General features: G+C 43.3%; 1 protein-coding gene across 1 annotated transcript; it reads left to right on the top strand.

The window, feature by feature from the left end:
* Nucleotides 1-318: 318 nt before the first annotated feature.
* On the top strand, nucleotides 319-22,630 carry ABHD17C (abhydrolase domain containing 17C, depalmitoylase). The gene is made up of 3 exons (XM_081171298.1): nucleotides 319-2,071; nucleotides 15,983-16,162; nucleotides 21,115-22,630. The coding sequence occupies exons 1-3, from the start codon at nucleotides 1,551-1,553 to the stop codon at nucleotides 21,332-21,334; spliced, it is 921 nt and encodes a 306-aa protein (XP_081027424.1). The 5' UTR covers nucleotides 319-1,550; the 3' UTR covers nucleotides 21,335-22,630.
* The last annotated feature ends 4,329 nt before the right edge of the window (nucleotides 22,631-26,959 follow it).

The raw sequence follows: 26,959 nt of genomic DNA, 5'->3' as shown, positions 1-26,959 counted from the left end.
CCCAATCCAGCGCTGCGTCCCGGCGCGGCAGCAGCCGCAGTCACGCCTTATTACACCTGCGCCAATCCAGGGGGCAGAAGAGAGTTGATGGCGCTTAGAACTCTATGGTTGAGAGGAACGGGGTGTGTGTAGGAAAGGTAAGGGGCGCGGGGAGCGCATGCGCACGCCGCCGTCGGCCCACGCTCCTGATTGGTCCGCCCGGCTCCTCGCTCCCTGGCGCTATCTCACTCTTCCTCTCCTCCGCCGCCGGCAGCCGCAGGGTCCACTTATTAGAGATACAGCGGAGTGAGGGTCAAGAGAGGGGGGGCGGGCCTTAACCCGGAAGTGGTGTCGCAGGGGGGAGGGGGGAGGTGGTGAGGGAAAAAGAAGAGGACGAGGAGGGACCCGAGACGTGATGGCCGCCGCCGGCAGCTCTGTGTGAGAGCCCTCATTCGACCGACCCCCCGGCCTCTCTTTCTGCCCGTTGTGGACCTGCCCGCCTCAGGGAAGCAGCCGCGGCCGAGCGGGAGCGGGGCGACTCTCCATCCCCTGACTGACAGGCAGACACTCAGACTTCCAGCTGTTCCCCTGCGGGCTTCGGCCTTCTCCTGCTGCTGCTGCTGCTGCTGCTGCCCTGCTCTGCTAGGCGTCCCCTCGAGGCCTCCGTCAGTGTAGGGGGAGCAGTTTGGAGGTCGCGAGCGTGTTGTTTGTGGCCTGGTTAGGTCTTCAGTGTGGGGAGGGAGGTGGAAGGGGGGCGCCCTAGTGAGCTCAGGTGTTTGGTGAGGCTCTCCTTTGAGGAGGGAGAGGCTGAGGGGTCTGCAGGAAGGGGGGGAAGGTTTTCCCTTTTTGAGGTTGGGCCAAGTGGGCTTCAGCCGATTAAGGGGCGAGGCTCCTTAGAGACCCTATGGGACTCTATAGAAGGGAAGGTTTTCAGAGTACGGCTAGGTAGATACTGGGAAGAACTGGAAAGGTCTTTTTTATTTGGAGGGTTCATGGTCTTCTATTTGAAGGGGAATTGTGTGTTTTTTAAAGTGGGGGAGGACCGCGTATTTTGGCTGAGCTCTGGGAGAGGCTTCTACCCATTCAGTTCAGATAGATCTGTATAGCACAGGTCGGGAGAGCAAATCCTTGTGCGTTTCGGGCTCCTTTGGTGACAGGATTGTATTGGGGTCATGCAGGGTTTCCAAATCTGGGTTAGGTGACAGTTTTAATGCTGGGAGGCGAGGAGGGCCTGGTAGCACATGAGGTGGAGGGTCTTACAGGGTGTAAAGATTGAACTTAAGCAGCTTCACGTTGCTGGAAGAAAGAAGCACTTTGTGAGGGCTTGAATGGGAGGCAGTTTTCAAGGAGCTATAGAGAATGGTGTTGAATTTTGGGTGTCATATTGGGTTTCCCTGCAGGTAGTTGGCTTGTTGGGTGTGGAAGACTAGTAGTAGTCTAGTAATTAGACTGGTAGTTAATGAAACGGGTTGCAATTAGCCTGTGTAGCTTGGGGTGAGACAGTTCATCCCGTATCCGCTGTGAATTTCCCTCCATCTCTCCTTGGTGCAGTTCTCCATCAAGCGCCTCTGATGCCAGAACAAGGCCCCAGAATGAACGGTTTCTCTCTGGGCGAGCTATGTTGGCTCTTCTGCTGCCCACCTTGCCCCAGCCGCATAGCTGCCAAGCTGGCTTTTCTGCCCCCAGAGCCCACGTACACTGTGATGCAACCAGAACAGCAGGAAGGTGGGGCTGCTTCAGTGGGGACGCCGACAGGTAGCTGCAGCCTGCACTTGACTGAGCGGGCGGACTGGCAGTATTCCCAGAGAGAGCTGGATGCCGTGGAAGTCTTCTTTTCACGCACAGCCCGAGATAACCGGCTGGGATGCATGTTTGTACGCTGTGCTCCTTCTAGCCGGTATACACTGCTGTTCTCCCATGGCAATGCTGTTGACCTGGGCCAGATGTGCAGCTTCTATATTGGTCTAGGCTCCCGCATCAACTGCAATGTTTTCTCGTATGATTACTCTGGTTATGGAGTGAGCACTGGTAAACCATCTGAAAAAAACCTTTATGCAGACATCGATGCAGCTTGGCAGGCCCTCAGAACAAGGTAAATGGCTGTTGGGTAAACATGCCCATGAAAATGGTGGAGGGTATTTCTAATTTCTTTGGGGCTGCTTGTTTGACCCTATACTTTTCCCTTGTTGTGGAATCACTGTAAACTGGCCTCCTTTGATGCAATAAAGTTGACCACTCCACCCGTTTTTTGTGATGATGAGTTACACAACCTCAGAATCATACAAGCTCCTGACATTTAAGGGAGTTTATGTTCCTTGAACGGCAGCCCCCCATGCTTTTTAGCAAATCTCTCCTGAAACTGAGAGGGTGTTCAAAAGCAACTTGTAGCATAGCATTGCGAGCTACAGTTGGAGTGGTGGGGAATGCTTGGGGTCTTAATTGAACCTAAACTATCTTTAGAGCCTAGATTTTGGAAGGTGGTGGTATTCTTGACTTGCTGCTCTGATCATGGAGCAAGAAATGCTCAATGTAAAAACATGGCGTTAAGAAACATAAGGAAAGCCTGGCTGGATTTAAGCCCATCTAGTCCAGTACCTTGTCCTCGTAGTGACCACCCAGATGTGCATGGAAATCCCACAAGCAGGCCTTAAGTGCGATAGCCACTTGTGATTTCTGGCAACTGCTATTCAAACGCATACTGCTTCCAGCAGCGGAGATAGAACATAGCTTGTTGTATGTACTCATGACAGCTAAATGGTACAAGAGAACAGTAATGGCTAATTATTATACATCATGATTTCTTTGTATTCTTGGACAGTGCAGCAGGGTAAAATATGACATTTTAGAATGCTAGTAGCATTACCAAGGATTAAATGTACCAGTTGCATCATTGCATACTATGATGCATCTTCAGCACTGAGGTGAGTATGGGAGTACTAGAGCTGGTGTGCTGCACTCTTCAGAGTTCTTAATCTATTTAGTACGTGATGAACTTATGCAAAGACCTTTCACCCACACAGTCTGTCTATTTTTAAAAGATCCAAAGTTCAGGTACATTTGATAACAAGGAAGTTTCTATCAGTGTTTGTTTCTAGGGCTTTGTCTTTACTTTAGATTTAGTTCTTGGCAGGTAGTTGATGGTGTAGTTTTGAGTATTTGCTCCAGCGACACCAAGACAGATCTTGCCCTCAATGCAACTTGTTTGATTTGGGGCTTTGAGCATAAATGTTGAAAGGCTGTGCTAGGTTGGCTGCTGGCTGAGAAGACCAGTTACTTGGAGGTAGGAGTCGGGGCAGTATGCTTCGGATTACCAGTTCCTGGAAAGTTCAGGAGTGGCAAGTGCTGTTGTGCTCAGGTCCTACTTGTGGACTTTCCATAGGCATCTGGTTGACCACTGTGAGAACATGATGCTGGAAAAGAAGGGCCGCTGGCCTGATCAAAAAGCCTTTTCTTATATTCTTATGTGTCTTACATGTTTCCTTGCAGTTTCTCAATACTGTATACAGACTTTTCACTCGCAAATGGAAACCAGTTTATTGTCTTGTAATTTTGTTCTCTGTGAAAAAAGTGAAAACGTTGTTGACTTTGCTTTGTTTACTGTCCCAAGCATTTAAATCAGGTCGGGGGAACCTGTTGCACTCCAGATGTTGTTGGTCTTCAGCTTGCACCATCCTCAGCCAGCATGGCCAAGGGTCAGTGATGATGGGAGTTGTAAGCCCAAAACATCTGAAAGGCCCAAAGTTCCCCATCTCTGATTTAAACTCAGTTAAACTGGGAGGCTCTTGAACCCATCATTGCATGTGGAAACCCAGGTTGTATAAATGACTCAAAGTGTTCTTCTTCCCCATTCCTCCCTCCAAACAAACATACTTATCCTGATGAGACAACTGTGACCTTTCAGCTCAGAATGATTTGTTTTCACCTTTATGGGCTTGAGATTTGACTAGTGGGAGAGGTTGTCTTCAAATACATGCCATTTTGTCTTTAGCTTTCTTTAGGATTGACTTATCTAACCCAGGAAGCATGTTCCCCATGAACAGAACAATCAGTTATGTAATTAACACAGGTTATGCATGTGTTTGATGTAATAAGAAACACTGATAATCCATTCAGTTTGAGAAGAGGCTAACTGAGCTAGGGAGGCTCTGTGTCTTAATTGAAAGTGAACGTTCAGGAGGGATGGATTTTGAACAATATTAGAGGGCAGAAAGGAGCCCATAGGGAATTTGGGACTGGATTCACGAGGAAGGACATTTGGCCACTGAAACATCTCAAATCTGTGCAGTCTTGTCTTGAGTATGTGGCGGTGGGGTGTATTAAAACAATTGTGTGTCACATTTTTCCTATGAATGGCACGCAAGCTGACTACTAGCTAATGACAGAGGCTGCATTCACATTTTTAAAGGAAGCTATCTTGCTAATATGGCCTTTTTGTTTTTATATGATTCTTTGGCATCTGATGAATGTACTGTTAGAAGCTGGTTTCTGAGATCTGGTAAATTTGTTTTTTGTAAAGTTCTATGCCTAATTTCCTCTAGTCATTCTTGGTACTTTATTTTAAGATTCCTGAGTGGGTTTGATGGACCCATGTAATGTTCATTGGCATCAAATCTTGATCTGGTGATTTAAAGTGGGCACACACCTTTCTGCCTTAAGCTGTTTAAAGGGCCACCCTTGATACTAGCCTGCCTGTGCTTTGAGATGGGCCTTGGGGGCTCTACTGGTTTGCCAGCCAGTGAGTTCTCATTGGGATAGATGGGCATGAGAGAGATGGTATTATCAGCAGTAGCCCTATAGTTACAGAATTATCTCCCAGGTGGTGTATATAAGGCACCTTATATGAAAGCCTTCAGGCAGGCACTAAGTTATTTCAGGTTGCATTTTCTAAATAAGTGCTGTGATCCTATTGATTTTTAGTGATGTTTAAATGGTCTTTAAAAGCAATGGTGTGTGACTGGTTTTATGACTTAGCTGGGTTGTGTTTTTTTACGTATATTTTTGTGATTTGTAATTGTATTTAGTCTTGTAGAAGCCAGTTTCTGAGGACATTTATTCTAAAAAGCAGATTATAAATGTTGTAAATGCATAAATAGAATGTAAATGCTTTCCCACTGAAAGTTCCTTGTCTAGCAACCTTCACTTGTGCGACATTAAAGGCTTAATTTAATTTAGGTCACGCTGCCTCGATTTGTTTTGAAGAATGGAATACTTGGGTATATGAGTTTAAATAGTATGTTTTGATTGTGTGAGGAAATTCTTGATATGAAAAGTAATCTCATAACAAAATTGCCTGCTGTAATAGATTTTTGTTTGTAGGCTTATGGTGTGTTTCAATAATACCTCTTAATGACATTATGTGAACAAGTGAAGAGCATTTCAGCCTGACTTGGAGAAAATTAAATCCGGCTTTTGGCCAAGGTATACAGTTAACTACAATCTACTTAGGATTTTTTACACTGCATTCTTGAATGCATTTGAATTCTTTGGGACTTTAACAATTGCCTCTTTCTTTCTACTGCAGACAATATAAAATGGCATCTTATTCATTATTTGAGATTGTGATCTTTAACGTCTTGACTAAACTCTGCATCTGGTTTTCAGTGAGTGGAAAATAATTTTGGTAGAAATATAAAAGTACCTTAGGCTAGCTGTGTGTTATTGTGCATAAATGATGGCTAAATAGGTGCCTATCGCCTATTCTTTGTCTCCTCTCACCCCTCGTAATAGAACAACAGCTTGCACTTAATTTTCTTCCATACTTAGCATTTATATATAACACAGATTATGCATTTAATTGCTCAACTAAATTTCCAGAAATTCATTATGCGTGTAGTCATTCCATTGAGATCTCCCAAGTTGAATAGTAATAAATAGAAGAGTGATAACCCCTTAAGACAGCTGGCCTATATTTTTGTTACAGTTAAAGCTGCAGTCCTGTATACACTTACCTGGCAGTAAGTCCCATTGAATTCAGTGGCACTTAGCTTCTTCTGTGAATATATCTATAAGATTACACTGAATATGTGGGTTTAAAGAAATTAAATGCACGTAGTTACTTGGAGCTGTACCTAGTTCCCTATGACTAGTAACAATCTCTTGCAAGCAACCAAACAGGGAAACTTTTGCAAATCAGAGAACTGGTTCTTTCCCCCCTTTGTGGCATCAGTCTGTCATAAATCACTAATATAAGTGCAGGTGGGCTAGTAAACCTTTGTGGAATCTTTCAAGGCTGCTTGATATAAGTGCTAACAAAACTTATTATAAAGTTAAAAGTAAACCACCAGCCATTCACATTGTCAAGGCATTAAAACAGGTGTGGGGGACCCTTGTAGTCCTCAAGGTGATTGTTCATCCCAGATCATTGGCGAGGCTTCCTGGGGTTGATGAACGCTGGAATCCAATAACATCTGGAGTGCCACAGGTTTCCAATTCCTGCAATAGAGGGAGGAAAAGCCTTAACTCTTCTTTTTAATGAACTGAGAAAGGACTTTAAAAACAAACTCAAAATTTCCTAATTAAGCATGATACCAACTGGTTGCTTAAACAACATATTAACCATGTCTAAATAGAGCATTTATTTAGGGCCATAAATAAGTCCTTTGGTCATAAAACTTAAAAATATTCTTTAGTGCTAGGGGAAAGATAGCAAGGCTACTAAGGAAGACGATTTGCTTGGAGTACAGTTTTAAATTCATTTATTTGGAAATGTCCCATTTCAGAATTTCTGCCAAGTAAACATTCATAGAATTCTATTGTAGGTATTCAGAACTTTCCAGTAGCAAAGTCTGGTGGTTAATGGACAGATCAGTGTTTTCCTATGAGATGGAAAATGATCACCATGTTATCTGGTGATGAATATTTATGATTCTGCTTCTATGAAATGGAGTATAATATAGAGCTCAGGTAGTTCAAGGTATAAAATAAATGGAACCAGGACTCTTTGCAAGTCCTGACTAGTGGTTACACATGGTTGGGGTCAGTCTAGCTCTAACACTGCACCATGCTTAACTGTAAGCAGGGAAGAGACTGCAGCATGTTTCCCATTTCCTAACCATGGTTAACTGGTAATAGAATTGTTGGAAGGGACCCTGAGGGTCATCTAGTCCAACCCTCTGCAATCCAGGGATCTAAACATGCGGTTCCCTATTCAATTCGAAACCATACCAGACCCTGCATAGCTTTCCAAATGTGCTAGCAGTTTTATTGCTGCCCCATAGCCTATTCTCACATCCACACCAGACCTAAAAAGAAACACGACAGGCAAGCTCTTAAGTCATGTTGCAGCAAAAACTTGTTTGCGTGCTAAATTAGTAGAAAGGCTAGTCCCTGTGGTTTTTTAATAACAGGTTTGTGCCGTAGCATGTTAACCTGCCACATGCCAAGAGGGCACAAAGCAGTTTTCAGAAGCACTTGAAGTTGTGGCATGGGGAAAAACAGACTGTGCCAGCTTCATAATATCCCTTCCAAATGATACTGAAGGAGGTTACGGCCCTTAAGTGTGTGGAAACAAAGACTAGGCTTTAGTCATTTCTGCTGGTCTTACTTTTGAAGTACCAAGAGGTTGTTAGAAACCAACATAGAAACAAATACAGCTTGCAATATATGAGTGTTGTAGTGTAGCTCCTCTCTTGTGGGTGCCTTCCTGAAGGGAACTTAATGATCTCATGCATCTGTTTTATAGACGGCTTTAAAAAAAGGTGCTGTTTGTTCACTTCTAGGAATTAAGTACTTATTTTCTTCCAGACTAGTCTTGTAGCCTTTTCATTCATCATGGAATAAATTGATTGTGTCGTATACACAGTAGCTGACCATTAAATGTACATCAGGAAATAGCTGAGATGGTTGGTTTTAGGCCTCAAAGAGATGGGTCCTATAGAGTGAACTTTTGCCCTTCCAGCTGGTAGTAGATCTCATCAGCTAAGTTGTAATTGTTTATAGCTGAATTTTGTTTCTGTTTTTTGTCTAGAGTCCTGGATTGGGGCTCATCTTGTTTCTGCTCTGCAGACTGGGCATTGTCTAGAAATCTCTCAACTGCACCTTGCATACAGTAACTCACTAGAAATCTGCAGCTGTAGTACAACAGCCTGCAAACTGTAGGAGAGCCACGTGCTTTTGACCAGCTTGATTCCTCAAGCATTCAAGTTGCCTAGATACAAGCTTCTGAAAATTGCTGGATTGGATATTGTGGCGAGGTCTGCATCCGGTTTCAAATGCCTAAATACTCTAGGACCGTAACTTCAGATTGCAGCCAGGCTGGCTTGATAGCACCAGCGTGGTTTTGTTTTAGGGCAGCTTGACGGGAACTGTGTAACCGAATACACTTCCTACCTGTAAATACCCTTGCTTGTTACAGGCTGCTGTGAGCCACTTAAGGAAGGTAGAGGGGCTTCAGAGATTGCTGTGTGAGTGCAGTTTATGACTGCAGAAAACAACACTACTTTGCAGGTGGCAGAGGAAAGTAGGAACTGCCAGTGTGGTGTAGTGGTTAAGAGCGGTAGTCTCGTAATCTGGGGAACCGGGTTCGCGTCTCCGCTCCTCCACATGCAGCTGCTGGGTGACCTTGGGCCAGTCACACTTCTTTGAAGTCTCTCAGCCCCACTCACCTCACAGAGTGTTTGTTGTGGGGGAGGAAGGGAAAGGAGAATGTTAGCCGCTTTGAGACTCCTTAAAGGGAGTGAAAGGCGGAATATCAAATCCAAACTCTTCTTCTTCTTCTTCTTCTTTAGCTGGTAGGCTATATTTGGCTTGTGGGCAACGGGCTGGGCAAACCTTCTGCAGCATACTTAGGATTTCCTAGTACTTGTATGGAATGTTCTGAAAATATGGATGTCTGTTCTTTTCAGGATGTAGTAGTTGTTCCTTCAGGCCCCCATAGGAAGACATGGGCTCCAATTTTGAATAGCAAAGTGGGATGGATTAGCACTTTCTGATTAACTGGTAGGATTAACCAGACATATATTATACAGTGGTACCTTGGTTCTCGAACAGATTGGCTCCCGAACAAATCAGCTCCTGAACACCGCAAACCCGGAAGTAGGTGTTCTGGTTTGTGAATGTTTTTCAGAAGCCAAACGCCTGACATGGCTTATGCTTGATTGCAGGAAATTCCTGCAGCCAGTCAGAAGCCTGGTTTTCAGACTGTTTCAAGAGTCGAACAGACTCCTGGAATGGATTAAGTTCGAGAACCAAGGTACCACTGTACAAGTAATCAAGCTTTACAGTAAAGTGAATCACATATTGGTGATAACTGATGTCAGAAATGTTAATATGACCAACAAGCATGGCAAGGGTTGGTAACTATTGTTATGGATGGGGGTGGGGTAGGAAAAGGCTTGCATGTTTTCAGAGAGAAGGGGACAAGCACACTAGTCAAAATCTACTGTAGTGAGGGTGAAATACTACTAGCAGTACTAAAGGAAATTTGTCCCAAGCTTCTTGCATATGATTATCAGCAGTGGTAGATTAACCATAATTGTTCTACAATGCTTGTGTTGGTCAGCTAACGTTAAAATTCCTGAAAGTATACTGCATGACCAGTGAAGCAAAATGATTCAGGCAAGTATATTGAATGTTATAATTCAAAATCAGTTCTTTAAGTGTCATTGCTTTAGTAGCTAAAACAGCGAGAGCCCCATATGAGGAGATATCAGTATTGTTTATTGTCATTTAACTCTTATTTTGCGTTGTATTTATATACCTAAACCTAGATTGTGGATTTTTCTTCTTGTAGTATTGAATTTATTCTGTATTTGTTGAATAGTTGGGTTTTTGTTTTTTTCATTTTTGAAAGTACAGTGGTACCTCAGTTTATGAACTTAATCCATTCCAGAAGTCTGTTCTTAAACGAAAAGAGTTCTTAAACCGAGGCGCACTTTCCCTAATGACGCCTCCCACTGTTGGTGCCCTTCCACCATTTGGCTTCTGTTCCTAGACCGAGGTAAAGTTTGCAAACCGGAACACTACTTCCGGTTTCGCGAAGTTCTTAAACCGAATAGTTTGTAAACAGAGCACTTCTTAAACCGAGGTACCACTGTATTTTGATGTTATGAACGTTTGCTGTAAGCTGCTTTGGGCACAGCTCATTGTTGAAAAGCAGCATACAGTGGTACCTCGGGTTAAGTACTTAATTCGTTCCAGAGGTCCGTACTTAACCTGAATCTGTTCTTAATCTGAAGCACCACTTTAGCTAATGGGGCCTCCTGCTGCTGCCGCGCCGCCGGAGCACGATTTCTGTTCTCATCCTGAAGCAAAGTTCTTAACCTGAAGCACTATTTCTTGGTTAGCGGGGGTCTGTAACCTGAAGCGTATGTAACCTGAGGTACCACTGTATAAGTAAATTTAATCAGTTTGCAATAGTATAAAAAAACTTCCGGGGGGGGTGCGAACCCTGCTTAATCAGAACTGAACAGGTTGGCTGACTGTTGCATGGATAAAAACTGGATGGGAAGGAAATCCATCATTGTCTGGATATATAATTTCCTGGTTCACACTGAGAGAAGCTATTTTTAAATGTCCTAGGGATAGAAGTGGAAATTACCCATGGAAATCAATTGAGAAATCCAAAATTTTAATTAACTGGGATTGGGCACTTCAGAACAGAAGACTATCTCTTCCTGGTTTTAGTCTGTTAAGCACCACATTTAGTGGTGGTTGTGTTCTAAGAATAAAAAAATCTACAGAAGTTGCTAGTTCACTTTAAAAAATAATAATCTGCCCATTTATACAATCTTAAATTGCTGTCACAATACTGTCTATTGGAAAGGAGAAAAGGCAGCAACTTTTCGGTTGGTAAAAACTGAAACATTTTTTGTTTCAGGCAAATGATCTGGTTACAGAGACTAAGACTGCTACGCATAGGCAGGTTACTAAAGATATTGCATATACATGTGCTCAAAAAACCCATTCTGGTTTCATGGAGACCCTTGATTTACTTCTACAATGCTTTTTATACTTCTAAATCAAGGGGGAAATATATTCTCAGAACACTGTTTACCATAGGTGAGTGGCTACTTAAAAGCCAGCGAAAGTGTGTTTTTATAAGGAATCCAAATAGCAAGACTATTTAGAGACACATGTTTCCTATTTCAGAAAACATCGTGAATTCTGTACTTTCCTAAAGATCAGGGAAGATAACTTTGTCCGGGGGTATCTGTTGCAGAAAAATTCTCCAGAGAGTAGCTTTGTATAGAACTCATACACCAATCCAGTTAAAAGTATATAATGGAATGTAGCTCAGCTCTTCTGAATTATTGATACTTCGGTCAGTGAAGGGATTCCTTAGTGACCAGCAAATCCTTGCTGCCTGTGGTAAGTAAGCTTTTCTGTTGCTAACATTCCTTTGCTACAGGGCACGTTTAATTAAATGCAACTAACTCAGTTAAAGTGAATTTAGTGCTCTGTGTGTGGTTTTCTAAATGAAGCTGCGTACATTGATATGATATTAGACGATGTTTATCTTCTCGTAGTTCCTTGGAAAATGAAGCCATAACGTTAGGGAAGTCGTGTAGTAAAAGTTAATTCATAAGACATGCACAATCTCTCTTCTCTATGCATTTAATTTCGCTCTGACCTTCCCACCATCTGCATAAACGCCTGCTAATTTTGGAATACACTTCATTTATCTGAATTGGACTGTGGTCCTTGCAGGTTTACGCCATGCTAAATTTGTTAGACTTTAGGGCAGGAGCGGGAAGCCATTTTCACCTCCAGGGCTGCATTTCCTTTTGGGCAGCCTTCCAGGGGCCACATACCTGTGGTGAGGAGGGCCAGAGGCAGAACAACAAATGTGAATGTTATCTTTATACAGTAGGGTAATTTCTGCACACGTTCCCATACCTCTGTCTGCCCTCCACCAGACAAGCTAGAGGCATGATCAGAGTTCAAGAATGTATTTACAGTCAGGCAAAAACATTAATGGAGGGGGGAAAGCAGGACCTGTGAACATGGCAGTTCCCTTTTATCTTGTTTATACCACTGTTTCCTCTCTGCTTTACTGTACAGCATCTCAGCTACTTGTCTAGACTTAAAGGGTTAAATCTCCAGGTGTACATTTCACACATAAGGCAGGAGTCAAATGAAAAGAAAGTAAAATTAGGGACTCAACCATTGCATCCTTATTTGTCGGACTTGGAACTTTTAAGGAAGAAAATGCTTTGATAGTCTTTCCACCGGAGTCTCCTTCATAGCAGAATAGACAGTCTTCTGGTGTCAATGTAGCCTCATCACAGCAGGGTTACCTGGTAGCATCAGCAAGGATATTTTTCTTTGAAGCACACAAGTATATTTTGTAGCAAACCAAACTAACTCTTCCATTCATTCGTATCATTAAGAGAAAAACACCCAAGCACCGCAGTCATAGTCGTATTTACTTCCTAAATAAGCAGCTAGTGTAAATGTGTGTGTTATGCTAACTGCCATGGAGCAAATACACAGGAATTGAGCGCAGTACGCCAAGTTCCGTTTTAATATACCAATTCAGAAAGAACAGCTGTTTTCCATACCTTCTGGTTCTCCCCTGGTCTTGCCATGTGAACTCTGCAGATCTGTGCTGTGCATTCAACACAAGAGAAGCTGCTTGCACAGTCATAGGTTTTGGGGGGTGGGGGTGGGGAGGGAATTCACTTTCCCCTGGTTATTTATAGCAGGAGGCATTCCATGTTTTTGTTCCAAGTTAGTTTGTGGTTTCCTTCTGTTTCCAACCAGTTCCAGACTTCTGCTTGCAGCCATACAGGTTTCTACCATGGTGCCATTGTGCATCCCCCCTAGTCTTGCATTGGTAGGTGTGATAAGTGCTCTGCATTGTGCTTGTGGTGCTTGCACTGCCACTGGACTCTCTCTTAGTGGTGGCGGTGGCGGTTTGGACGTCATGGTAAAAGTAAGGATTTTCAGGCCTAAGTGGGAACTGTGTATCGTCTCTCTTCCTCCCTCTGCACTATGGACCAAAACTGGTTCTGGGCTGCAGCTTTCAATATTAGCAGAACGTAAGCTGCTTAAACATTCTGACCCCTGTGCTTGAGTAGGGCCAGCTGAGGTGGGCTCTCTTAAGATAATTATTGTTAATGTTTGCATTTTTTCCATTTGCCAGTCAGATGAATTCATTCAATCTAGCCCTCTTAAAAACTTTGGAGTGCAGGTTAGTTTTGTTGTACAGATACAGTTGAAAATTGCTGTAGACTTTTGGCTTACTTTTCAATGAAGAGCTTAACTTAGTGTACAGATTTGATTGGCTATTTCCTGATTCTACATTTTCATTCCCATTCCAAGGATTCACATTGTGATAGTACCTTAAAAACCTGTGGAGGGTGTGGGGCAATAGACACTTGCCTGTGGCCAGCTCTATATGTCATCAATAACAAAGTCAAAACAGCTGGGCTTTTTTGATACACAAAGAAAATGTTGTTGTGGCAACAGAGATGGCATAGACATTTGAATGTGGACATTGTGTTTATGCTGTCTCAAGGACGAGGATGGTTCAGCAAGGCAACCTAGTAATTTTTATGTTTAAATGCTGTTTCCATTAACCCATGGGTCACAAATGCTTTTAAAACATACAGTAGGCACCAACAACCAGTAGATCCAGGGCTAAATCTGACCCACCTAAGAAGTGCTGTCCAGTTCCCTTAGTCCAAGGCTGGGAAACCTATGGCCCTCCAGATGTTTTGGATTAATCCAACAAAACCATGGGCTCCCCATACCTGCCTTAGCCAATCCAGAAGCATGTGTTTTTGTGTGGTGGAGAGGGGTCTTTTAAATATATATATATGATTTATCATAAGCATATGTACAAGCACATAACCTTACAAACAATAACAGAACTGTACACAGAGCATAATCAGTATTATTATTTTTTTACAAATATGCAATTCAATATAGCTGAGATTTTAAGATGAGTCTATATAGCCCAGTCACAATGAAGAGTGAGTCATGGGAGGAGTAGTAATGTGATTCTCCCTTATTTAACTCAAAACCGGAAACCAGACCACGTCAAAATGTCTGATTTAGTTTTGCTACAAACTGTGCATTAACATCTGTTCAGATAAAGCAGTGTTCCATATACAGTCGTATTTTGGATCTTGAATGACTTGTGAGTTGAAAGTTTTGGGTCCCGAATGCCACAAACCCAGAAGTGATTGTTCCGGTTTGCGAACGCTCTTTGGAACCTGAATGTCTGTTGTGACATCCGTGGGTTCCAATTGGCTGCCAATCGGAAGCTGTGCCTTGGTTTCCGAACTGTTTTGGAAGTTGAACGGACTTCCGGAACAGATTCCGTTCGACTTCCAAGGTATGACTGCCAGCCTTTCTCAACACACTGTTTAGGATACAAAGCTAAAGAGTAAACTGTAGTATCTTTCCACTGTGCTCCTCCCCCTTCCATATTTTTTAATGTGCTCTCCATCTGTTGTTTTTGGGACTGTTCTGAGGAGATGATCTTTACAGGAGTAACTCAGTTGCATACCCATAAATTTCAACCTGGACATTCCATTGGGTTTTCTGTTTTTCTAAGAGACAACAACCCTGTTGATTCAAGGAAGGTATTTTTAGCAGCTACTCAGTAAGTCTCCTTGAAAATGCACTGGGCACTCTCTCTAAGATAGACCACCAAAGAGCTGACTAGGACAGTCTGCTTCAAGCTATACAGCGGGTCAAATGTTTTTGTACAGGAGCAGCGCTCTAAAACTTTCTTGTTGAATATTCAGTAGTATCTGGGAAGCTGTCTTGTATACCCCCCTCAAAAAAAATCCTGCATTATTGATTATATAAGATATATTTGCTAAAATTTTGTCCTGCTTATGGCTATTTACTCTTTATGTAGAATTTATGTAGTTCTTTCTTCACAATGTATCTTCACAACAGCCTTATTAAATGGATAGTGGTTTCCATATTGCAAGCAGAGAAACTGAACAAGGAACAATTATTTGTTCAAAGCCACTCAATGCATTATTAAAGAATTCTGAGTGTTGCTTCTTGATCATAAGTATTGAAAATGGAAGTCTATGGAAGCCAGTGTGGTGTAGTGGTTAAGAGCGGTAGTCTCGTAATCTGGGGAACCGGGTTCGCGTCTCCGCTCCTCCACATGCAGCTGCTGGGTGACCTTGGGCCAGTCACACTTCTCTGAAGTCTCTCAGCCCCACTCACCTCACAGAGTGTTTGTTGTGGGGGAGGAAGGGAAAGGAGTATGTTAGCCGCTTTGAGACTCCTTTCGGTAGTGATAAAGCGGGATATCAAATCCAAACTCTTCTTCTTCTATGTTTTTTAATGCACTTGCTTCCCGGAACTTTTTCTTATTGTTGCACTAAGTCAGTTCACTGTCAAGATCTCCTTTGCTTTCTTGCTTTCCTTTCTTTGCTCAGCTCTCTTTGTTTTTCCACCTGCATGTGGGGCTTGGAAGCTCCAACAGCTGTGGGGGTTGACCATACAAATCTTTTGCACTTGGCTAAAACTAAACACATTTGAGCAGCAGCAGTACAGTTGGTGTCCCTGACCTCAAATGCATTTCTACTAATGTGGCTATATATTAAATTTGTTTATGCAGCAAAGCAGCTGCTTTTCATGGTCCAAGTCAAAATGGCAGGTCTTGTCCAACTGCAGGCTTGATAGTCTCCCACCGTATTTGTTTCCCCATGTGCATTCCTGTTTCTGTATCCCAAGTAGGCAAGTGGGTATTTTACATATGAGCTCTCACGCAGAACTGAAAGCACTAACAAGAGTACTGAACACTTAAAATATCATATATCCATGCAAAACAAGAGTAACCAACATGGTATCCTCCAGATGTTGTGGACTACAACTCCCATAAGTCCCAGCCAGCAACATCTAGAGGGCATTGTGTTGGCTGCAAGGACCTTCAGAATCCCATGAACTGACAGTTTAAAAAAATAAATATGAATTTTACATCTAGAGAATAAAAACACCAGTTCCCCTTTCCTGGAATACCCTTTTTTAAAAAATAAATAAAAAACAAAGACAAAATACACTTCTCTTTTCCTCTTTTCTGTGTTTACAGGTATGGGGTCAGTCCTGAGAACATCATTCTGTACGGACAGAGTATTGGAACCGTTCCCACTGTGGACCTGGCATCTCGGTATGAGTGTGCCGCTGTAATCCTTCACTCGCCCTTGATGTCTGGGTTGCGGGTAGCTTTCCCGGACACTAGGAAAACATACTGCTTTGATGCTTTCCCAAGGTATGTGCAGAACTTGCTCCCAGGAAGCCATTGTTCATTTATAATACTTAAATTGGACATGTACCTTTCAAAATGGCAACAACTAAGCAAGGGCCATGGGTACATTACGTAACCAAGAGTAGATGTAGTGGCCTCAGGAATATCAGCATATTAGAGGGTAAAAAGCCCCCTGTTCAGTGGTGCTTTGAGGGTTTTTTCTTCTAGATATATCCTTCATTTAATGTTTATCATGAAGTATGTTGGTGGTGATTTAATGAGGGTGGCCTCATTGGGAGACACCACCTGTAAAGCATACCAGGAGGGTTCCATGTTCACTGCTTGGCACCTTCACATTATTTATTAAATTTATATTCCTCCCTGAAGGGTGCCCAGGGTGGCAAGTAGCATAAAATCTGCTGAAACCATATCCGGCATACAATAATGAAAATGATCTATAAAAATCACAGTGCCTAGGTGTAACTATTCCCTTCAAAAGGCCTGGGGAAATAAAAGTGTCTTAAAATTCTGCCTGAAAGTAGTCGGGAGAAGAGGACTGCCAGATTTTCCCTGGGAAGGGAGTTCCAGAGGCGGTGAAGAGCAGAAAGTGACCTCTGAGACTGTGGGAAGACGCTGGCAGCCAGAGTTGATCATGCTTGGCAAGATGGGCCAGCATTCTGGGTCAACAGAAATATCTTCAAATGTTCACATATTGCTATATACTTCTTAACTTGAATTGGCATCTTGAGTGCGGATCCACTGCTGACCTTTGCAAGCCAAAGGTATTCTGTGTTTCTCCTGTAAATGCTTTTCGCGTGTTCTTTAAAAATATTGTGGGGTGTGCCTTTGTTCCACTTTGGAGGGAGTGGGGACTGGACTGGACTGGAGAATTGTGAAGAGGATATGTAGTTCAACTTGTATTGACCTTGAAGGTGAGAATGGTGGGTGTAATTGCATGCAACTTGTAGCGGTGGTTGAATATTATTCAATGACTGGTTACAAAAACCATTTCTGCCTCCATAGTAGGCACCCACTTCAGTATGGATGTTCTAGTTCCACCCCCACCTTCAGAATATGAAAAGTCACTTAGCTGAACTGGTTTCCTGTGTCTTGTTCTGAGGGAATGCATAGCACTTAATAGACTCTGTGGTTAGCAAGTTTGAAATGGTCCAGAGCACAAGCATTTTGGTGGTACAAGATCCACTGAAATGAATGGGCCAAGCTTTGAGAACCGGAGCTGAACTGGAGCAGTTCATCCATTCTTGGAGGGACGTTTCTGGTGGGGTGCGCTGGAATTATGTGCTTTTGCTATCGTGTCTTGGTATAATTCCTCTGCCCTCCTGCCTCTCTAACAGTTACAAATATTTACTATATGACAAATTCTTCCTCTGAACATTCAGGCTTTTAAAAATTATTCACAAGGTTTGGAACAGAGCTTGGATGAAATAGGCCAAGTCAAATAGGAGGTGAAAAACATCAGGGCAGAGACAGCGGAGGTATTATATCATTCACTTTCTATTTTGCTTTCTTAAGAGCTGTTTCTTACCAATGGTCTGAATTCACTTGATCTGTTAAATGCTTTGGTACTTGAACGAATGCCCCCCCCCCGTCCTTGTAAGAGAGAGAAAATTGTTCATTGCAGTTTACACAGAAATCTTTTGTGTTTGCTGATGTCCGATAGTCTCTGTAGATTTCTCTAGCTGCAGAACGGTGTGGTTAGGAATACCAAGTGAGGCTAATGTGCTTTCTGAATGCTGCGTTCCCAAGCAGCTGAGCTGGCAGTGGGATGCCTTCCAGTGGTTTTGCAAGCTGTAAATATTGTTTTGCTGAAATGCCTGATTAGGGATGAATGACACTAATTATGTGAGCACCACAATGGAGAGACTTCCCCCCTCAAGTTTTCTAAAAGTGAGGACTGACAATCTTGCTGTTAAGTCTTTGCATACACAATTTCATTAAGTGTTATTAATACATGTATGGGAGAATCCCACTTGTGGCTGTGTCAAGGATTCCAAAACGTAAGTTAGCAAGGGTAAGATACATTTTAAAAGAAATATATATTTGGGGAAGGATCCCTCTGAGTCCTCACTGCATCCTCACACCAGTTCACCACCCTGTTATAAATAAAAGACATAGAACAGTGGTTCCCAACCTGTGGCTGGCAGACCTTCAGAGGGCTGTGGGGTTATCCCAAGGGGTCAGTAGCAGTGGCACAGGACAGTGAGTCCCTTGAGTGTAGGGTGGAGGCTAGAACCAGGACAGGAGGGCAGGTGCTGAGGGCTGGGGTGCCAGCAAGGCAGAGGGACAGTGGTGGCTAACTTTGCCCTTCATCTGAGGCGTGTAAGGCACTTTGAGTGGCAGGCTTTTTGGTGCAGGGCGTGTCCAGTGCTGCCATCCATTGGGGGCTCCCTGGTCTCCCTCCCTTGCCCAGAGTCTGCCCTGCCAGCAAGAATGACCATCCGTCCAAGATGAGAGCAACCCCCATCCTTCATTCCCTTTGGCTTTCCCCGACTGCTTCCATGCTGCTTTTCTTTAGCACTGGTGCCTCCAACAGAATGATGCATAGTGAAACTGGCTGGCAGAAAGAATCGAAAAGGAGCTGCATGCTGTGGTAACATCAGGGGTAGCCAGCTGGCAACCCAGGTCATGGCTCGGTGGTAGAGAAAATCAGAAGAGCCTGGCTGCTGGGTCAGGCCAATGGCCAATCTAGTCCAGTGCCCTATGGGAAGCCTGAAAGCGAAGAGCATGTGCTTTGGATGCAGAGGGTCCCAGGTTCAATCCCAGGTATATACAGGGAAGGCGGATAAAGTCCCCTGCCTGAAACCATGTAGAGCCACAGCCAGTCAGTGTCGACAATATGGAGCAAAATGGGCAGTGGTCCAGCATAGTATGAGGCAGTTTTCTATGTAAACTCTCCCCAGCACAGCTCCGATCGAATTCCAGTGTGTCTCAACAGGCAAATATCCTGCTAACCCCCTCCTCCCTGGTGGGAACAACATCTAAAGTTTTGGCAGAATGCTTGTCTCGTTTCTTCTGTTCTTCCCATTTGCTTCTTGCATGGACATCAGCTGCTGAGTTGCACAAAGAGAGACTTCAGACAGAGACTTTGATGTTCTGCACACTGGGACGGAGAGGGTTAAATGGCCCCTTCCCTGTTCCCCATTTCCTGTGGGAGTCAGGAGGGACAGCCATTTCTGCCAGCACCCTTTGCTCAGTTCAGAATATGGCCTCTCCTTAATAAAAGCAATAGCTGTGAGCTGACATCCAGCCCTCCATGCTGTACTCACAGAGAGGGCTGAACATAATATTTTGCTTTCTTCCTCTTTAAAGATTCACAAGAGGTTCTTGCATCTCCCACAACAACTGCCCATGGTTGCCTCAGAGAGGCCTGCCTCAAAATCTGAGAACTGTGAGCCTCCGATGACCTCCTTGTATTAATTCTGTTTACTTATTTACATTGTGAATTTCCAAAATCCACTGCAAATCTCCAAGTGGCTTCTTAGAAAGAGCAGCTGTAGCCTTCCTGCCAGGCACAGTTGGACAGTGTTGGCAGAAAAGAATGAACAAATGGCACTTTCTTTTTCGGGACATATTGATGGAAAGACACAGAGCGTAAAGCTCTGAACATGAGAGTAGTCTAATTTAACAACAGCAGCATGAATGCTCATCCGGGCTTTAGAAGCTTCAGAAGTGGCCAGGCTGAATTAGCCATTTCTCCTTCTAGAATGCTGGAAACAGATGACAACAATTGTGACTTGTGTATCCCTCTGGCTTTTCAGTTACCTGCCAGGAGCCCTTTTCACAAGAATAGTAGATAAGACCAGTCATTGAATTAGACCACCGTCCTGCTTCCTCATAATGGTCCACAAGATGTCTCCAGAAAGCAGGGAATGAAGACAGTTGCCCTCTCCTGCTCTCTCTTCCTCCCTCCAGTTGTTTTTTAGAGGTTGTCTACCTCTGAAATATTGAGTTTATATATAGCTGGGCACTGTTGCCCCATATTGTCTCAGAGCAGGGCCATAGAACATACCCCGTGCGCTCCTGTAGCTGTTTGTTGCGAAGGAGCATCTGCAGTGGAAGATGGAGTTATCTTTCAGGTGCTGCTGCTGAGGACCAGGTGCTCATCCCGGGAGTCATTTTCGACTCACAGCTGGTCCGAAATGAAGGTGCAGGTCAATTCTGTGTCCAGGGCAGCTGTCTACCAGCTCCATCTGATACGCAGGTTGAGACCCTACCTGCCCATGGACTGCCTTGCCAGAGTGGTGCATGCTCTAGTTATCGCCCACTTGGACTAGTGCAATGCGCTCTATGTGGGGCTACCTTTGAAGGTGACCCGGAAACGGCAGCTAATCCAGAATGTGGCAGATAGGCTGGTGACTGGGAGTAGACGCCGACACCATATAACCCCAGTCCTGAAAGACCTACATTGGCTCCCAGTACGTTTCCGAGCACAAATCAAAGTGTTTGTGTTGACCTTTAAAGCCCTAAATGGCCTTGGCCCAGTATCCCTGACGGAGCGTCTCCACCCCCATTGTTCAGATCAGACACTGAGGTCCAGCGCCGAGGGCCTTCTAGCGGTTCCCTCTCTGTGAGAAGTGAGGTTGCAGGGAACCAGGCAGAGGGCCTTTTCAGTAGTGGCGCCCGCCCTGTGGAACACCTTCCCATCAGATGTCAAGGAAATAGACAACTATCTGACTTTTAGAAGACATCTGAAGGCAGCCCTGTTTATGGAGGTTTTTGATGTCTGATATTTTATTGTGCTTTTAATTCTGTTGGGAGCTGCCCAGAGTGGCTGGGGAAACCCAGTCAGATGGACAGGGTTAAAATTACTTATTATTATTATTATTATTATTATTATTATTATTATTATTAATCTTTCCCAGAGTTTTCCAAAACAACTATGACAAACTTGGTTTTCTCTGGTTACTGAACTTAACCAGTAATGCTTTTCTGGTTTTTGTCTTTTACATCCTCAGCATTGACAAGATCTCTAAAGTAACCTCTCCTGTCCTGGTGATTCACGGTACCGAAGATGAAGTAATAGATTTCTCGCACGGTTTGGCGATGTATGAGCGATGTCCCCGGGCGGTGGAGCCCCTGTGGGTGGAGGGTGCTGGCCACAACGACATAGAGCTTTATGCACAGTACCTAGAACGACTAAAACAGTTCATATCTCACGAACTCCCCAATTCCTGAAGAAACCTACTTGATCTCTTTTCCTTTTCTTCTTCTTTTTTTTTACCTCAGTTAACTGTGAATGGAAGAATTTACCTGTTTTTGCACATGCATTAACTGGCTTAGCTGTAATAGCTTTATACTATGAATAAATGCCCTCTCATTAGGGTTTATCCAATCAGCTCTTGACTGTCTTTTTATATCAGGAAACTGTTCTAACAGTCACTACTGTAATCCCAATTGTTTTTTTTACCTTCAACACGCTAGAAAAGCTGGGAGTTTTAGAAGGGGTGCTAGCTAAACTTGAGGGATACTACTTAATCTAGCAGTTATAATACTTCCAACTTTTTCCCTACCCAACCCTTCAAGTTGCTTGTCTTATAATGTTTATACTTTCTCTTTGAGAAAAAATCTTCCCACAATCTGGAATGCAAGAAACCTGGATGATAGCTTCCTACTGATTTATGGAACCAGTCTAAGAGCATTCTCCATGTAAAATTTCTAGCTGTGCTATTGTAACTGGAAAGGTTTTTTTTGTGGTGATTTCTCATTGTGTTTTTTTCTTTGTTTTTTGCCAACCTTCCCTTCCTAAGTAAATTAATTAATGAAAATTTCCCGGGGTCACAGATTTCTAAATGGGGCTAATTCTGAAATGACCTTTCACCAGTTTTCTGCATATTTACAAAATATTCCTAAAGGAATAATGACTGAACGGCTAAACCCTTTAATTCTTTTTACTTTTTAAAAAATGTGTAAATTTACTAAACCCAGTTATTCAGATGATGTTTACACTCTGAATAGAAGCCAACTTTGGCATTTCCTTGTGTAAAGCATTCCTTATAGAGGTTTTTAAAAGTATTGTACATAAGTGTATTTACATTTATGCATAACTCCTGACTGGTAGTTTAAAATTTAAGTCTAGTTAACAAATTCTGGTTTGTATATGAATACATTTTGTTAAAGTTTTTATCCCTGCATTATTTTGCTATTAAAAGTTTTATAAGATTTCCAGGACAACTAAAAATATTTACACATTTGTTTTTGACAAATTTATGTAAGAAACTTTCATTGAAACTGATCCTTTTTGTTTAGGGGAAATTTTTCATTCTCTGACACTGGAATCGCACAGAATATGCAAGACAATTAAATCATGACACTAAGAGGCCTGAGATTTTTTCCCAAATTGTACGGCCTTAAATGTACTGTAAGCCTCTGATTGTTGTAAAAATGGATTGCGATGGATTATGGTTTGTGTTCTTGTTGCCAGAATGCAACAACAGTGATTGTAATGGAATAAAGGATGCATGGAATAGAGAACACTGGACTTTGCTTCACTTTGTCCCATGATCAAATTGCACCAAAGGCCACACAAAGGTCGTATATAAGTTTTATTACTGACACCAATCAAAGGAAGAGGTACAGACAGTATTGTGCTGCAGTGTAAACCGGAGACTGTTAGTGTAGTAGTGTAATGACTGTGGTGTTGGGCTTGAGTCCAGTGGGTCCTGCATTCAAATCTTGACTCCCCATTAGTCACCAGTAGCCTGCATGCTTTTCATATTGAAAACCATCTCTAGCTTTCTCCCTGCTACCGATAGGCTATTCTGGCCTAAAATGATGGGCCAGTGGCGCAGGCCCTCCCAGTGTCCCTATTTTCTAGGGACAGTCCCGGATTTACAGAAGCTGTCCCAGAATGTCCTGTTTTTCCATGGCCATCTCTATTTTCATCAGAGGAATGTTGGGAGGGTTATGCGACCCCCGAGCCAAGGAGATAACTATACAACCTTGAAGGCTTGGGGAAGTTTTTTAATGTCAGCTAGGTGGGGTATAAATAATAAAATTATTGTTATTATTACTACCACTATAGAATAGGACATCCCTATTTTCATCAGAGAAATGTTGGAGGGCATGGTGATGTGACTCAGCCGAAGGCATCTTCATCTTCAAAGTTAAACTTGGCAGCCATTGTATCCCAGTCCGGGGGCATTCAGACTTTGCCTTCCTGGACCCCTTGCACATCACCAGAACAGATTGGCCCTTTCCAGCACATTGCAGTCTGCTGCATGTTCTAGGGGCTGTTAGGGGCAGTGGCAGTTACCGTATTTGTCGCTCCATAAGGCGCACCTAGTTTTTAGAGGGGGAAATCAAGAAAAAAAATCTTATCCATCCCGCTCGCTGTCTTGGCTTTTCCCATAGCCGCACACAGCCTCTCCCGGCCGGAGAAGCCAAGATGGTGAGCGGGATCCATCCCACTGTCTTGGCTTCCTCTTTAGCCGCGCGTAACCTCTCTAGCCGAGAGAGGCTGCGCACGGCTATGGGAGAAGCTTTTCCACGAGGAGGGTGAAGGGACTGACTGGCCGCCTCAGTCCCTTCTCCCTCCTGGGGAAAAGCCCGCAAGAGCCGTGCAGAGCTTGTGTGCGGCTCTTGGGGGCTTTTCCTGTGCCTCCCCCCTGCATTCGCTCCATAAGACGCACACACATTTCCCCTTACTTTTTAGGAGGGGAAAAGTGCGTCTTATGGAGCGAAAAATACGGGACTTCCACAATTTCTATAGGAGGTCAGCAGTGGACTTGCAAGCTGTCTTTCATAGATCCTTAGCCTGCTGTTCTGAACGCCCTTGCCGATTGAGCCCCCCATTCCTTGGGACACAGGATGCAGGCTGCTGTTGGCCTAATCTACCCCGAAGGGCTATTTATGATACACCATCCTCATGTTATGGAATGTGGCCGTTACAGTACAGTACACTGAAACGGAAGCCTTCCTTTTGACTTGTGTAATGCAACTGCTTATGAGTGACACTTGATCAGCTCAGAGGGAACTATTCACTCAATGGAAATCACAGCTTGGTACTTGTGTTTCAGTTTGGCCGTCGTGGCCTTGCTTTGACAGGAATGCAATTAACTCATGTCAGTACTTCAAGTGTGTACGGATTTGATTTCATGAAACCGCAGGGGCAGAGTAATTAACATTAGAGTGGTGCTTCCTTTCAGTACCCGGAACACACGAGAAGAAAATGTCTTCCTGTTAATCCACAGCATCTGGGGAGCAAGTCAATCTCTGAAATAGCCAGTCTAGCTCTAAACTTATATCCAGCTATTTTTATTTTATTTAGATTTGTACTCCTCTCTTCAAATTATTATCAACACCATAAAATAACTGAAGTCTTGTGGCACCTTAAAAAGATGAACCAAACTTCTTATGGCTTAAGCTCTTGTGTAGTCATAAAATTGGAAGGGACCCAAGGCTCATCTAGCCCAATCCCTTGCAATACAGGAATATCCACATGCTGTTCCCCATCCAGTTTGAAACCGTACCAGACTCTGCTTAGCTTTGCAAATGTGCTAGCAGCACCACTATGGAAGCTGTTTCTTTAATAAATCTGTTACTCTTTAAGGTGCCACAAAACTTAGTTGTATTTGCATGGCTAACTGGAAATAAAATGACTAATACAGTACAAGCCTATAAAAGACAAAAAATAATAATAATCCAAGTAAAACAAATATTAAGGGTTTGCCTGGTGCCAGCAAAGCATTCCAAAGCCAGGACACAAAGTGCTGGAAAAATCCTCTCCCCCAATAACCACTTGCCCCAGCTCAGAGAAACCCAGAGGAGAAGGGTCTGATTAGTCCCTTTTAAATTATATGAAGGCCTCTGTGGATGCAGCTCCCCTTGGCTAAAGTTCCTCACTCAAGAACATTCTGTAATGCATTTTCTTGTACTGTAACTAGATTACATGTTCCCTGTTTCAAATGAGAAAAGAACAGAAGAAATGTCTCAAACTCTTAAAAGCAACCCTTTTTTGGCCAACCAAAGTAGCATCTTTAATAAGCGGATACCTGCGTTAAAAAGTGGATACCTGCAGTTCCTTTTGTGCACATTAACCCTTATTCACGAGCAACTTGTGCACACACTATGTGTTTACCATCACTGCTATAGTACTACCTACCTATTCTGCTCAAATGCTGAATAAGTTCTCATTTGTCTCTTCGCCTTATGGGATAATTGGTCTTTTTCAGTCCACTGCACTGAGATTCCTTATAGCAAAAATCTATGGAGGTGTTATTCTGCAGCAGGCTGGGGTTTTCCCCCTGCTGAATTTATAACTGGTGGGGAGGAATTAGGAAAAAAAACAAACAAACCCAATGCTTTCTCTGTAAGTTTTCATCCTCCGAACTTGAATTTCATTCCCTTTCTACAGCCACAGTAAATACCTTTAAAAGATTGCCTACAGAAGACTTTTATCCCTTCTCACAAAAATGATATTTACATAGCTTTCAACATTTTGCTGGTTTGGGGTGCGTGATATTACATGAGTGAGTTCAGATGTCATAAATCCTTGCATCATCACAGGAGCTTCAGAGAGATGTAGCACCTTAAGGACAAACTAATGTATGGCATAAGCTTTCATGGCTCCACTCCATCATTTTATTATTTACATTTCTACCTCACCCAACGGAGTCCAGGGCAGCAAACAGCGATGAATAAATAAAGCCTAGTGAGAACACATACAAACATATCTAAAAGCATTTTAAAACACCCACATACCCCCATAAGCTAATAATTTCAAGGTTGCCAGGAACAGTATTTTTCGGCCAACAAATGCCTGGGCAAACAGGAATGTTCAAAAATTCCTCCTGAATGTGCATTATGAGCGTGTTATATGTGGCGAAAAGAGAGGTCAGAAGGAAAAGCAATGCAAAATTCAAATGGGATGATGATGCTGATTACAATTTGTATACCTCCCTATACCTGCAGGTCTCAGGGCGGTTCATAACATAAAATCACAATATAAAAGCAAAATACATAATATAAAACTAGAACAACATATCTCCATCATGAACCTCTTCCCACCCTGAAAATACTTCCAAACTCAACCCCCCCCCCCATGAAGGCAACCCCCCTCCTCACTCCCACCCTGAAATAAGGACCTGGGCATACTTCCTGGCCAACCCGGCTGCCCCCTCCCATGTCACCTGTCCCAATCTCCCCACCACCACTGGGGCAGGACCCCCAGTATTATGTCATTGACAGCCATTCACAAAAAGAAGTTTGTTGCCAGCAGGGGCATCTTGCCTTTGGAGAGATGCAATACTACTTCCAAGTCTACAGAAGCAGTCTAAACATTTATCTAACCTGAATTGATTGGTCAAAGCACAGGTGATCATTTGAGGTCAGCATCACTGCTTGATAGCCCTGCAGAGAGCAATATTCAACACCTGCAAAGTCGATCCCGTTGAATTAAACGGGGCTCAGTCCCAGGTGAGTTGGAACAGAACTGCAGCAGCCCTAGTTTTTTTGTGTTTTTCTTTGGCTAAAGGTTAGCTTAGTTTTGGAGGAAGGTGTGAAAGAAGGGCACGCAGGCTTGGAATTTTGCATCGACGGCAACTCCTGAAACCTCGGCGAAGGAGAGAAAATAAATAACGCAAACCAGGTTATTCAGAGTACAGCCGCCGGGTAAATTTGGAAAGCAGACGCGAGGTGCACGTCCGGTGTGTGTTTATTACGATGAGTAATCCTTATTTTTTATTTTTAATGGTTTTGGGTGCCTTGGAGACACGGTGAAGCTAAAAGCAAGGATAGAAACGGGGTGTCTGGGTCAAAATTGATTGCAAGCTGAAGATCGCTCTTTGCTAAGCAACTACGCGG

Source organism: Podarcis bocagei (assembly GCF_964188305.1).
Source record: "Podarcis bocagei genome assembly, chromosome: 14".
Lineage (NCBI taxonomy): Eukaryota > Metazoa > Chordata > Lepidosauria > Squamata > Lacertidae > Podarcis > Podarcis bocagei.
Note: the sequence above shows the minus strand (reverse complement) of the source record. Positions and strands in the feature narration are given on the sequence as shown.